The sequence below is a fragment of the Metopolophium dirhodum genome, chromosome 1 (assembly GCF_019925205.1).
Source record: "Metopolophium dirhodum isolate CAU chromosome 1, ASM1992520v1, whole genome shotgun sequence".
Classification (NCBI taxonomy): Eukaryota; Metazoa; Arthropoda; class Insecta; order Hemiptera; family Aphididae; genus Metopolophium; species Metopolophium dirhodum.
The window spans coordinates 120,846,230-120,862,111 of record NC_083560.1 but is presented as its reverse complement, the minus strand read 5'-3'; the positions used below and the strand labels follow the sequence as shown (position 1 = coordinate 120,862,111).

Sequence of the window (15,882 nt, the reverse complement as noted above, 5' to 3'; positions counted from 1 at the left end):
CAACTACTACCTTGTTGCTGCAATACGAATACAACATACATACATACATACATACATACATACATACATACATACATACATACATACATACGTACATACATACATACATACATAAATACATACGTACTTACATACATATACACAGTACATACATACATACATACATACCTATTATACACACACACGTAGCACACACAAACTATAATAAAATATTATTATTATATTATATAGTCCCAATACCGCGACCGTGCTTCATTCCCTTATATTGTATCATATAGGTGGTATAATGGTCGGGATTCGACATTTTGATCGCGGGGCGTAAGAGATTTGGCAATTTGGCATACCAACACGACCTATATATATTGTAATGTACCTATATATGTATACATTGCACGTAGGTACAAACACGATCTACCCGAGATGACATAATATACTGGGTGGATACACATATTATGGGGTGCAGTGATATAATAAGGGGCAATCGTTCCGAACCACACATTTTTTCTTCACATTGTATAATATAAAAGATTTCTTGTTGAATTAGATTTACAGAAAATAAAAATACACCATTATTATTGCGTATGGTGTCACAGTATGAAATATTATAAAATAGTGGTAGGTATACCTATTCAATAAGTCTATTCAGGTCGGAACTGTAACGCTGTTTGTCGCTATATTTGTACAGAAGCAAACTGTTCAATAAACGGTTAATGGTGTATACAGTATACTACACACACTCACATATATATATATAATAGGGCAGGGTTGGGGAGACGCAAAGGTTTATTTCTTCATTCATTCTCAAAAATATTACTAGTTATTAATAATATTTTAAAAGTACCTACTGTATACTCGACCCGTGATGATACATTTAAGATAATCATTTAGGTATCAACTTTTAAGATTTAAGCAATTTGCAATTGTTCTTTGGTCACCCGCATTCATCATGAAGTACAATTAATTTGTCGACCGATGGTCATTACTCATTAGTGAAACGACCTATTATGAAACTTGATATGGTAATGACATTATCTGTGTTGGTATGTGGTATTGTATGGGTTTGTATACCATAATTCATTTTTTAAGTGAGTTATGAGCATTTTTTATTTACGCTATATTATATACACAAAACATCATGAAAAACAGATACAAACAGATCATTTTCTTATCGTCAAGACCCATTCTAATTTTTAAACTAACGAAGATACAAGTGATCTGCTGAGCGTAAATTTGCGATGTTACGCAATTATTGTAAAAAGCAGACATAAATGCCAATGTAGCTGTATGTCCTCTTAACTGAAAGCCTGAAAAATCCTATTTCCTGTACGTGCCAACTTATATGATAAGTGATAACCACAATACATTTTATATGCCATCGAGAACAATAAATAACGACTATTATTAAAATTATAAATATATAATATATATAATTATATTATTATTATTATTATTATTTATAATTATTTATTATAATTATTGACTTTTTCAAAGAAGCCTTATCGACGCAAAAATTGACGAAGGGCTATGGAAACATTTTATAATATTATTTTAATATTTACGAAATCATTAAAATATTAGGTATCTTTAGAATATTTACTTATAGAACTTCACCAAAATTAAAGTTTTAAGAAATAATAGATACATAGTATAATACGATTTTATATATTTAAGCATTTTTGAAAAAATGTTCTCAAGCAAATCGGTTCATTATACGTTGATGCGAATATACCTAGTCATTTAAATCATAATTTAATAAACCATTATAATACTGATTGCTTTTTTTCGATACTCGTAAATACAGTGTACCTATACCTACTGTGTATGCTACCTGAGTTGGACAACATTTCTATGATTAACCGATGAGAAATAATTGCATTAATTATTTAAAATTAATAAATTTCAGTAAATATTTCAAAAAAATCATGCATGAAGGATTTAATATTATTATTAAATATTCAATTATTAAATAAAATAAAATAAATATACATTCGTTGAATTTGTCAATATTCAAAAGGTAGGTACAATGATTAAAATGATATATTTGTGTACATTTATGTATGTTATTTGTTAAAATAAATTAAATGGAGCTACGAAAAAAACCATTGAGTTAAAATAATCGTATTATTCTATTATTGCGCAGTCCACAGTAGTTGTGTAGCTTTATTTTTATTATTTGTAAAGTATAAATTTGTAATTACTATTTTATTGTATTAAAGAGACCCATATATAGGCAACGATAATGAATATTTGTCGAAATGTATGAATTTAAAACTATTGATACAACCCTTGGAAAATTCAAACAACCGGTGAATCGTAGTCGACACAGGACACAAAACACACAAACACACACACACACACACACACACACACACACACACACACACACACACGGCGGAAACCCGCGACCACCTACCTAAATCAAGTGAACAGAATGTACCAAATTCCGTTGAGAATAGTGAGAATAATGAGAAGACGCAATGAGCCCCGACTACCGCTGGGCGTAACAATATGGCATTTAAACTGTATGGGTACATATTACTAACCACCGCGCGAGGGTATGAATAGTCCCGCGACCCCATAAATAATTTGTAAAAACCGTTTCGCGTGAAAAATAGCCACTCGGGCTGTACACTGCAGTCTCGGTTAAGAAACAAAATGCATTTGCTCACGCGGCAGGCGCAGAAACATTATAACGCCCCGTTTGCCGGGTCAGGGCGTTTTTATATTTTATTTTTGTTCATATTATATTATCGGTGTTATAAAATAAAAAAAAGTTGCTATAAGCCCGAGTGGTCTTCCTTTTTGCGCGAAACGGTTACTGGCAGGCGTGGACTGGCTGGGATGCTGGGATGCTAAAGCATCCCTTGCCCTAAAATATATTTGCCTAATATTATTTATTATATATTTAAAGACTCTAGACACCTAATGATCAGCAGATCGTAACCAACCTACGATTATTAGTACTCTATAATATTGTACAAATTTGATTGAACGTTTGTTGTAACTTGGTACTTATTTACGTTTTTAACGTATATTCAATATTTTTTTAAAACAAAATAAAATATATTAACATTTTATAAATAATCTACATGTTTTAAATTCGCCCCAACAATGTTTGTTATTTGCCCTTTAAATTGTGTAGCATCCCGTGCCCTATTTTACCAGTCCGCGCATGGTTACTGGACAGACAGCAACGTATGTGCCACGGTATAATAACATCATTACGTACGCACGATAAAATATTGTACGTTATATTTATTTTGTCGATATTTTAACGTTATGCTTACGGTGATTGAACAGGGACAACGTGGTGGAATGATGGTGGTGGTAGTTCTGACCGGCCGCCGTTGGGTAACAGCCCATGCTGGTCTGCAACGAGTCCATCAGACCGATGCTGTTGACGGCGGCGTACGGCGAAGACGCCGCCGAGTTCTTGAGGTGGTACGCGGCGGCGGCGGCCTGCATGGACGAGCCTAGTGACGGCGGCGCGCCGCCCGAGCCACCCGCGGCGGCGAACGCTGCGGCCGCGGCAGTAGCAGGGAAACCGCCCAACTCCCCGCCGCTCTCCTGGCTGCATCTGTTCGGGTGGAAAGAAAAACAGAAAAAAAAATGCGAAAAGCAAACGATTAATAAAAACCAGTGTTTTTACAACAAAAATAATATAGTTTATGACAATAATATTACGATGATGGTACGAAGAAAAGAAAAAAAAAACCAAAAAAAAAAACTATAATATTAAAATATAATAATAATAATAATAATAATATATACGTATATAGATATTGTAGCGGTGGCACTGCGAAGTAAAATCATTGGTGGTTTAAAAAGTGTGTACAAAAAAGTATGTAAAAAGCCGAGACATAAAATATAAAACCCGGCTTGAGACGACACATATATATATTATATTATATCGTATACGGTGTGAGAGGGAACATTAAAACGTTTACATAATATTATAAGAACGCACGCGTAGGTATTATATATATATTGTGTAAAACGTTTTGTACACACAAATACATAATAACCTCACTTTAGTACAAACCAATTTTTCAAAACCGTTTCAGGAAGTACATATTAATATTATATAGTTTATAATTATCTATTTGAACACTAAGATTATGTATACTGTTATACATGGTATTTGGGTACCTAATAATAATATTGTAATTATATAATTGTTGGTACCTACATCAATAAACATGGAATTATATTTTAACATTTCGTTGAAGTTCGTAGTACTGAACTATAGAGAGACCGAAACGCCAAATTACGTCGGACACTTCTCAAATCCGTCATTCATTCATGACGAAAATCTCATTATTTTCTCGTCACTGCAGCTCGTCAATAGATGGTTCTTGTCTTCTTATATACCTATATTTTACACGTCCCCGTTTCTAATTAGAGAGAGGAAGTGATCTTCAATTTTCACTTTGACATTAAAATATTTTAGATTTGCACCACTGTAGTAGACTATCGAAGTTAAAATGATATTATGCTCGACTGATTTCCAACACAAGACGCTTGTAAATATAGCTGGTTGGTCATTTTCTTCAGAATAATTTGACATTTTAATCAACCAATACAAGTGTATCTTTTTCATGTTATTTCCCTACAAGTTTCTCCTGATTTTTGTTATAGTCGAAGTTCTTCAGTTCATTTTACATTTTTACCTCTTATTATCTACCGATCGATCTGCACATTAGATCCATCGACGACTTCACCATTCAATTTGTAATTGTTTTAGGTCATGTCAGCATAATTGGAAAATAATAACGAGACTGCCGAACAACTAAACAGTAACGAAATTTTATTTTATTCTTCCTTGTGCGTGAAAAAATGATGAGTGTAATGGAGTATCTAATATTACTTATTATTTAAAGTGAATAGTTAATGACAAAACTGGTACGCAGTGTACAAAAAAATAAGAACGATTGCCAATACCGAACATTTTACATCTATATATTATTATACAACATAAGTTAGCTCGCTATAACAAAGCACTTGAATGCTATAATTTACTCATAACAGGTACGTAAATGACTATAAACTGCTAATAAAAATACAATAGGTATTATAATAGTATATTCAGAAGATGCGGAGAAATCATTTAAATGCGTGGGGTACGAGAGATTCTTCCGAACGCAGTAACTATCTATCTCAAACAATGGGACACACATCATCATAAGATTTCACTCGATCCGGGATATAGACGGACCAATAAAGGAACTCCACCAGGTCTCGAGTGCAACACAGACTTGCATCATGTAACTTGACCTTCAAATTAAGAAAATCTATCCAGGTACCAACTTTCATTAAACGCGTTACATTTTTATGTTTATTTCACTAATTATATTTGATTTTAATGTATTTAAATTTAAATGATCTATTAGTTGTATTGTACTGCTTAAACCATGCAAATCGATAATATTATTATATTACTATAAATTAAAACATAAATAAAATAAGAGTATCACACGGGAACAACTTGTTAGCAAATGCATAGGACGATCAGCTTTTTACGCATAATCCACATCGGGCTTAGTTCGAAGACACATCTTTATCCTCCGATATGGATTAGCGGCAGCTGATTTTACCATAATAACATTACGATTTTATTTTACATTACCGTTATTACTACGTGTTCAAACGACGCACAACGCATCTAAGACGAAAAATAATATAATAGTTGACGCCACTGATTCGGCGCTAAAACGTCATCAGCAGCCACGCGGGTATACAAAGAAGGTATAGTATTATAATATACTGTAAGAAGAAACTAAAAATTGACATTTACGTATACACCTCGGTATACACTGTCTTTGTTACTAGTTATTTTTATGCAGTAATTTGCAATTGTATTATTATTGGTATACCTATTAAATATTCGAGCTTTCGCGTACAAAATGAATAAGATCGTAAAACACTCAGCTCAGATGATTTTATTAAGTAGGTAATAATAATAAAAATAATAAACGCATAAAAATAAAGTTTGCGAAATAGATAAATGGTCATAATATAAAACAAATCTGGTATAGATACGATTTGTATTATTTTATGCGTACCTACCTATAATAGGAATAAACAATGCAACAGCACTATATTTTAATAGTTACATAATTGGTATATGTATAGGTAAATTGTATAATTTATTGCGATGGACAAATAAATATGATTTTAAAATCTAAGTTTTTTTGTCAGTGATCGTACACCAATTATATAAATTATTAGAACTAAAACTTGAATGCACTACAAAAATTCAGTATAAATAAACAATGAAGATGCACTAAAAAATTTAAATTTAAAAACTATAAAAATCTATCAAGTATTATTGAAAAAAATCTATTCTATTAATTATTTTAGTTAGTTTTAAAAAATAAAATAATATTTCATTCATTAAGGTGAAAGTTTACAAATAAAAAATTAAGTATTTAACTTAAATAGGTAAATAGGTAGCTTAACACTAAAAAATTAGACAGACTGTGTAAAATATTTCAAATAAAAATATAATTAATTAAGCAGTACAACGTAGGTATACATATTATTATACAGAACGGGTAAAATATTTACAAGACAATAAATTAAAAAAATATTCATAAAATAAGTTTAAAAAGTTTAGTTGATGATTATAAATACCTATCAAAAAACGGAAAACCGGCTTGGAATAAAAATTGCAAGATAAAAGTTTTAAAATTGAATTCGTTGGTACCTAATTCAAACTCTGCAGTATTAAGAAAGCTATGTTTTCAATAATTTTACATTTTCCTACAAAATCACAACCCTTCTATAATTATTATATTATGCATTATTTAAATTGTTTTTATAATTCTAGACTTATGATATGTGCAAAATCTAATACAGTTTACGAGTAGAAAACTCAGTACCATCCTCGCGCATTTTTATTGTTATTATTATATAAGTGTTTGGAAAAATTAAATTATCTTAACAAAATATATACGAAACAATACTTCTGTATACAGTTTTAACTTTGACGTATCATATAATAACATTAGTCGAAAATATTTACTGCGAACGTGAAGTCGAATTAATAAAGAACGAACAAATAAACTGTATAGGTACCCGTGCGATTGCGCAGTATAGTTATTGAAAGGACCTAGAAAAAACCGCTCGGATTAATTTATACCCAGGTAAAATGAATACATTTGATCCGAGGAACGGATATCGGCAAAGGCGACGATTAGGTGAATTTGGACGGTGTATATTATTGTTTTATACGGTATATACAGTACAAACGGGACTTTTGAACGATCGGGATTATGGGAGTTTGAAATCGCCGCGCCGCTGCCGCCAATGTGTCTGCGTGAACGAAAAGCGAGGGCGACCGTCCGACTGTATAATATCATCACAACGTGCATCATATGGACAATATTATAGTAGGTAATATCTGCCTACTATTACCCATACCTGCCTTAACCGTACGCGATACTTCTCGATGGGCGGCACAAGTCATGGGTACGATGTACATAATATATTGGACGTATATAATATTATATATATATGTATATGCAATAACATATAACATTATAATGTACGGACAAACATATAGTTGCGTGCGTGTGCGGTGGTCATTGTTCGCGCCGAAAGCGTACGTGTCTTTTCCGGTATTCGGCCGACGGCGGGTATAAGGGCCCCGTCTGTATATGCACAGTCGTACTCCTCCGACAAAACGGGTGTTTTTACATGTACCCAACTTACATATCTATATATACCTATCGTATATATATACGTATATTTGTACATAATATACAGGTACAGTATAATATAAGTATTTATCTGTATAATATTATATTATGTGTACATAATATGACGCAGGAGCTCGTGGACCTGCGGCGCTGCAGTCAGCATCCTGACGACGGTCGGTCGGTCTTTTTTCTTCTTGTTATTATTATTCTTCGTCTTCTTTTTCTCTTCCAGTGCCAAGGTCCCCCCGCCACTCCAACACCCACCCACCCGCAGTAGGTACAACTGTCTAGTGTATACTGCAGAGAAACTCTACCTTATAGTGTGTGTGTGTGTGTGTTTATATTATTTTTTATTATGTATAGTTCACCCGCTGAATCGTGCACACACAATAGTTGGATATATATATATATATATGTCGGTTTTTTACGACCACCGGAACTGTTGGTTAGGTTACCCGGTTTATGGTTACTATAGGTATATTACCTGCACGTTATTATTACAATTGTCGCATAATATATAGATCAAGAATATAGGCTCGCCGACAAATAGACCGGCGCTATATATTAGGTACATAATATACGTGTCATGTGCGGGACGTGATTATCTATATATCCGTCATCGCGTGTAGGCGCTATTATTGCCATTGTATGCTGTGATTTGTTTTTTTCCCCGTGTACATCTGATCCAGATCATGGCCTGATCACAATGACTCAGTTAACCAAAAGTCATATATTGTTATATTTTTTTTCGCTGGATCATTAATTGTATTCTTCTGATTTTTTTTTCAACGGTTCTTGGCGAATTGAAACCGAAAATATTCGATTTTGAATAGATTCAGTTTTTTTTTAATACACATAAGTGCATAGAAATTGATGTGTGTATTAACGTTACGATAAGTAGAACTCGGATATCACGGGGGAAGGTCAGCAGCTTATTGTGCTAATTTTTCTGTCTCATTATAACGTAGACAACAATAATTAATACCATAATAATTCCAACTTAAGAGATTATATTCATAGAGCATAATCGCGCCGATAAAACAATTAAAACGCTTAATATAGTTTAGGAAACATTACGCACAAGTACCTGACAAGGATTTTCTCGTTTTATTTTCACTCTAATTATCGCCATCAAATGGCTTTTCTTTGACAACATTCAAACATTACAATAATGTTTTGAAGTACCGATTTTCCAAGAAAGTCCATAGACTCTATAACTATATTATACAAAATGATGAAGGTTTCTGACGTTCCGACCAACTTTTACATCTGTTCGAAAATAGGAAATCTCAGAATTTCTTTCACTAGTAAATTGTACTTGATATTTATGAGTCGTCGTCTTATAGTCTGCTGTAGTACACAAACATGTCATTTAACATATATGTAGGTACGCGATATGATATGATTGTACTGTTGGGTCGGCCCGGGTCCTAGACCTAGTGGCGGGGCATATTCATTGTCACACTATATTGTATAAGATATTGTTATATTATTGTTGGAAGAAGGACCGATCGTCCGAATCTCAGCCGACGGTTTTTTTTTGTACAGGGCACGTACGAGCACGACGAACGACAATAAACCTCAGTTTACGTTTATTATTATTATTATTATTGGTAAATGTATTATCATCATTATTATTATTTGAAAAACACTCAGGTTTGAACGAAATGCGTCTTTTACATACGATCAATAATAATAATAATAATAATATTGTATTTTATTATACGTTACCGACAATGGCAATATAATATAATAATACATTACCACGGCGACAGTAAAATAACAAGAGCACATCGGTGGGTACCGGATTTCGAGAGAATAATCTTGAGACACAACGGGAGAAATTTAAAAATCGGATGTTTACAACAAAAATATCGTCATACCTATTTACGAAGGGATAAAAACCTTACCTACCACCGCCCTTAGGTATTACACGCACTGCTCTCATGGTCACCGCCGACCATAATTATTATTGTTGATGTTATTCACGTGTACAAAATGTACAACATAGTCAATATAGGAAGGCAGGGTATTGGTTTGCACCATATATACGTAACCTGATATAATATAATACTGGATTCCGCGTTATTACGTCGTATATGTGCTAAACAAGACCGAACAATCGACGATACACATAATACATATACCAACGCTTATATTCAATGATGTTATGTTATACTTACGGGCAGCACCAAACCGACTTTGGCACGAGTGTCGCATACTTGCCACCGATACGTCGCAAAACGTACGCGAAAAATAATGATAATTATTGCAACGCACGATAATATAGAAATAATATACGGTCGATGGGTATACACTTCGTAGTTTGTACCATCGCGATCGTAGGCATGCATATTTATGTTAAACACAACATACGGGTTTAGGGGTACGTATTGTTCGTGTGTACATATACGATATTATAATATTGTATATGCGCAGACGGAAAAAATAATATTTAACACGGCTACAAAACTTACCCAGATGACAGGCTATTTGGCCACATAAGATGTCGATGACACCTGTAACAGAACAAAAAAAAAACTGTTAGTATACATATTATAGCAAAGAAGATGATCTCGCGCCATTTCAAACGTCCTATTTATTAAACATCTAACTAGCGATTTTAATGTACGCACAGACGATGGTTGAATTTCATCTAAGTCATACTGTATCACGTGCGCGCCGCGCTTGTACGATACAAATCAAAAATAATGATAATTTAATATGGTATATCATTAATATATTACAATTAGTTCAATATTGCTAAAAGACCTATTTCGTGTTCGTCGACCCACTGCGACACACTGCATTCGACCAACGAACACGTCGATACTTGCAGCACTCTGTAAGACAGTGTGCTCGCTGCAGCAGTATATAGGTACGCAGACACGTCGCTTTCGAGTATAAAAGTCGAGTACTCGTGCTGTAGGCACGCGGCGATTATGTAGGTATTACACTACTACCTATTATTATACCATAGATTTACAACTAGAGGTACTACACACTACTACACTAATACTACGAAAACAATATACAACCACTTTATGTACCTATTATAATATTATACTATATAGTATATACGTATAATATTATATAGGTAATATACAATAAACACGTACGTCAATCGCTGTACGATGACGTCAATGAGAGCGGTCGCAGTCGAGTGCCGTGCGATAATATAGTTCAATAATATAGTATAGTTCGCTAATACAATATAACACGATATAATATAATAATTAATACATAATGATATATGTAATAGGTACGCCGAGCAGACCGCCGGTGAGTGGACACCACGACACCGGCAGCAGCCATTGCCGTTAAGCTACGACTCGACGATAGCAATATAACAATAATATGTCTATACATAATGTATATGCACTATGCCCACGTTCTCGGCTACTTAATATAATATAATGTATAAAAGGTGTGCGTACCTATACAGTACATATGCCTAATATGTGTGCCCCGGCCCGATTGTTTGCTTAGTTCGAAACGTTTAGCGGGTGTTGCCGCTGTCCGATGTGTCGAATGTACATCATCGTCGCGATATTAAGGTACGAGAGATGAAATAAACTTGTCGACGAGTGGGCGGGTAGGGAGAACGGCCTTACATGTACGTTGCAGGGAACGTTATTATCACGAAAAACACTACAAATTCACTGGGGCGACTCGGGTATTGTCCTGCGTGTACACGAGTACCTGTCACCGAGCAGGACCTTCTCGGAACGCATATTTGGAAAAAAAAAAATAGAGATTTTTATTTGATTTTAACGCGGTCGTTTCATCTGTATATTATGGTGTACAAAGAGATTCCGGTGTCCGGCTATTGGCGTGTCACGCGTTTTCGACACCTGCGGCAACGACGTCGCCGACATAAATGCTATATAAAGCATCAATATAATATTATAATGCTCTTGGAGACGATTTGGCAAAGCATTTCGCGGTCTCGGGACGAAAAAGAGTTCTTTTGTACTGTTCATATTTTCTAATATTGTGACACGTTTCCGGTGCAGACATTTTCAGATTACGACGATTTTTACAACGGGTTAGTTATATTATAATGAAAATACACCCAAAGTTTAGTTGACAGTCGGAACAAGTACAAAGGTAATATTCATCACAAGTCGTATTTCGAAAGCTTTGAACAGTTTTTAAACATTTGCTTTAACATTGTGAACCCATCATGCTTATAAAACTTGTGAAAGAACAAAAAACGTTACGGAATAGATATATAGGTAGGTATACTGTAATGTAGATATTATAAATAATATGTTATACCTTCATTTACACAGGTAGTATATAATATATATATATATTCGAGTGTTTTGTATAATAGGTACATGTGTGTGATATGTCAACAATCGGTATTAACAATGCTCGGTGTTTTTGATAGTGGTTTGAGTGTCGACGCGGTTTATCGCCGAGGTGCTCGAGTATTGTGCCTATAACTTTCGAGAGGACAGCAAACACGGAAAATATGATTGTTATCAGACTCTGATAACGCGAAATTATTTCATACGAAGTGCATCACGATGATGACGGCGACCGCTGCGGATATATATTTTAAAATATTATTGGCATTACATCATGCAGAAGACCGCTAAAAACTCAACTAGAATTAACTACTGACTACTGACCGTACATCGACGGTACTTTTGTAATCGATTTTTGACCGATGTCGTCGACGAGGTATAGATATAATAGGTATTTATATAAGGGAGATATAGTAGCGATTATAGGACGTGTATATGAAATATATAATTATAAAATAATAAAGCACATCCACACAATCCATGTAGTCAGGTATATGTCCTTTATATTATAGGACTGGTTAGAGTTGTGTATACTTTCCATTAAAATACCTACTGCTCGCCCGCGCGGTTGGGGAGCAGAGAGGATTTCCTAACCAGGGATTCGGGACCGGCGTTTCTTGTATACATTTTACTCCATCAATAAACGATGCGATCAGTGAACGGGAGGAATATAATATAACATACCACCGTGAAAGCGGTCCTATTTAAATATTCCAGAAGAGTTTCTCGGTATATACCTATATAATATAAAAGAGGGGAAAAAACACGCGGAAAACCAAAGCTTTGTACTTTCGCTCGTAAATTCGCCATCGTCGTACCTACCAGCTGCAGCCGCAGTAAACAATATTGTATACATATTGTATAGATATAGCTACGAGTATTTGCACGATATCTACGGGCAGTCGAAAGTGATGAATAATAATAAGAAAAACACGGGAGACCGAGTTCGCGGCGAACGGCGCGCGCTCATGCGAGGAACGCGATTATAATAATTTTTCCCGCATTAACACGTACACTGCAAGTAAAAGGTACCGCCCAGGGTATTTATTTATTTTTTTTTTTGTTTTTAAACAGGTTTTCGTTGTTTAAAACGGAATTTTTGTTTCAGAAAAAGTAGAAACGCGAATTTTAACAACCCCGCGTGGACTTGATAATATACATCGCTTGTGCGCTCTTGTGCGGCCGCCATCACGATGCCGCCATAGCGTCGACTGACTGCGCGAACCGGTGGCGGGGGGAGTGTGGCAGGGGGACAGGCGCGAGAGGGGAAATTTTCCCTTGCATATACTCGTGTATATAGGAGCTATTGTCGTTGTTATTGTTTCGTTTCGGTTTTTTCTTTTTTAAACCGGCCCCCTAGTTTTAGAAAAAAAAAATTAGCCTTCTAAGCAGCTGCTATTTACACGCCAACAATGGGTTCGCGCATTATATTATATTGTACATACATATAATATATGATGTGATGATCGGCAACGCGGGGGAAAACGCTCGTGAATAACTTCTCGTCGAACGCGCGCGCGTCATACATAATAATATAATATATTATTTTTATTATTATTATTATTATTATTATTATTATCACAGGCCTCAGTGGCGGTAACGGTTTGGGTGCGCGCGTTGTATAATAGGTTACCTACATAGCAGTTAAATTTTAAGTTCACCGCCAATGCAGGCAGGGATAATAAATATATTATAATATATAAGCGAACCAATACCGACGATGGCTATATATAATATATACTTACCATATACATACGGAACCAGCTACCCGCGGGGGTTCGTTTTGATTTTTTCCACGCCGTATAGTACCGATAGTATAATATATATAATGCCGTAAACTGCAGTAGAGCAACCTATTTTTGTATATAGTCGAACATGATATAGGTCGTAACCTATACTTAGGTACTCGACGCCACGTACTTTATTATAGGTATATTATTATTATCATCATCATCGTAATCATAATTATTTACACTGAAATCGGGAAAAAATGATACATTATAATAGGAAGGTACTTCTATACACACGTGTTCATAATAAAGCACGCGTTTTAATTTGTTTTCATTTCCAACTGCCCTCCTTATAATATACATACATATTGTATAGAATAAATATAATCGTATAATATATAACGTATAACTTATAAGTTATAAGTATTGCTTCAAAATTGTTAGTTGTTGGGTAACTAGGATATCTGTTGCAGGTATTTCTGTGGTTCGTATACCTTAGAATGTCCGTGTCAAGAAATTGCAACGAGAAGACGTAGGTAGGAGTATAATATATTATTATTTATTATAATACTTGGGGAGGGTAATAATTTTTTACACACGAATCGCAGAATGGGACCTTATACATATATTCATTTTTTTGCGTGAAGCTCTTGTGGGTATATACAATTTAATCTAGCTACTTAAAGTTTACCATCCTTATATATAAAATCCTTATAAATTATAAACATACCATTATACATTAGGTTTATATTATATTATTATATTGTACAATTGTATAAAATAATGCAATAAAAAATTAAAAACGATACGATTATAATATGCTTGTGTGCTCATATAGCTACTGTTCTAAAACCGATATTTTGTTACTAAAATGGTACCTAGGTATATCGAATAACTCACCAATGTACATATTATTATATACTAAAAAAGTAAAGTCATACGTTTCTATATAATGATACAGGCCCTGCTAATGTCAACTATGAGGGAAAAGTTATTATTATTATTGTCCCCGTTGTGTTGTTTATAATTGTGTGCACAAAAGCTGCGAAACGCCTAGTCCCCCCCTCCCCCCAACAGATTTTCATCGCACGACCCTGGCGCGTTCATTCGTATACGGCTCGTGAATAATACGTATCTGCTTCATGCATAAATTATCGCGATCCGGGCGCAATGGTACATAATATACACTCGGCGTAACCCTTATTTTTTTTTACCTGCGCAGCGGCACACAAAAGGGACGTACACGTATGGGGCGGTTCGGAAAGGGTTGATTCTCGCTCGTAGGGGGGGGGGGGAGAATTAGAGACCAAAAAAAAAAAAACCGTCGCCGTTTATACAATATATAATAATAATGGCAATTTATAACGGTCGGGGGAAATGAAATTAATATTTTTAAATAGAATTAAAAATTAATTAACACTTACAACATTACGCCGCTACGTTCACGGATACCGGCAGCTGCATATATATTATGTTATACTACGATTAGTTGTGTCGGGAAGTTATCGACGACTGCACTGTTCGAACTTTGACGCGGCTGAGAAGTATAAAAATATCATGTAACAATATAATATTATTATAGACGACGGACAACGGTTGATCGAGTAATGGATACAGCTGCTATAATAATGGATGACGTGTCGAGCGCGTGCCCCTTCGACGACCACCACAAGACTCGAGGCGAATACTACGCGCGATAAGTGACAACATCGGTATATATATTATATTATACAGTCCCGTCGTCGTTTCGCAACACTATAGTCTATCTCCCCCCCCCCCCCCCTTCCACCATTCCCCTCTGAACACGACACACACTGCTATATTATTATGTTCTGCCTCGCGTGGCGGCGGTGTCGTTATCGGTCGCCGTTTTTCGAGATAATTTCGGCCCGCAATCTCAACTACCTACGCTCTAATACCGCATAATGACAGTATATGACATTTATTAACATTATACCAACAATCGAGCTATTTGAACGCGGTACAAACACTTGTAACGTCGAGGGGAACAACACGCACACGTCAAGACGTTCGACCCGCCACAACCGTCGTCGAGATAAAATAATTAGCTACGGGCGACGTCCGCCGCTTGTATTATGCTCGTGTTGCCATCGAGTGCTAACGACCACAAGTCAA

General features: G+C 35.0%; 1 protein-coding gene across 3 annotated transcripts in view; it reads right to left on the bottom strand.

Annotated features, from left to right (window-relative positions):
• The window catches only part of LOC132935104 (homeobox protein OTX1-like), a 53,264-nt gene that overhangs the window by 19,469 nt on the left and 17,913 nt on the right, over window positions 1–15,882 (bottom strand). For 2 of the 3 annotated variants that reach the window (XM_061001562.1, XM_061001565.1), the window contains exons 2-3: window positions 10,178–10,219; window positions 3,288–3,577 (exon numbers count right to left, since the gene is read on the bottom strand). In XM_061001562.1, the coding sequence (XP_060857545.1) occupies window positions 3,288–3,577; window positions 10,178–10,219 (332 nt within the window). Of the gene's footprint in view, window positions 1–3,287; window positions 3,578–10,177; window positions 10,220–15,170; window positions 15,414–15,882 lie in introns of those variants that run through there. The other variant, XM_061001563.1, reaches the window with a different exon arrangement.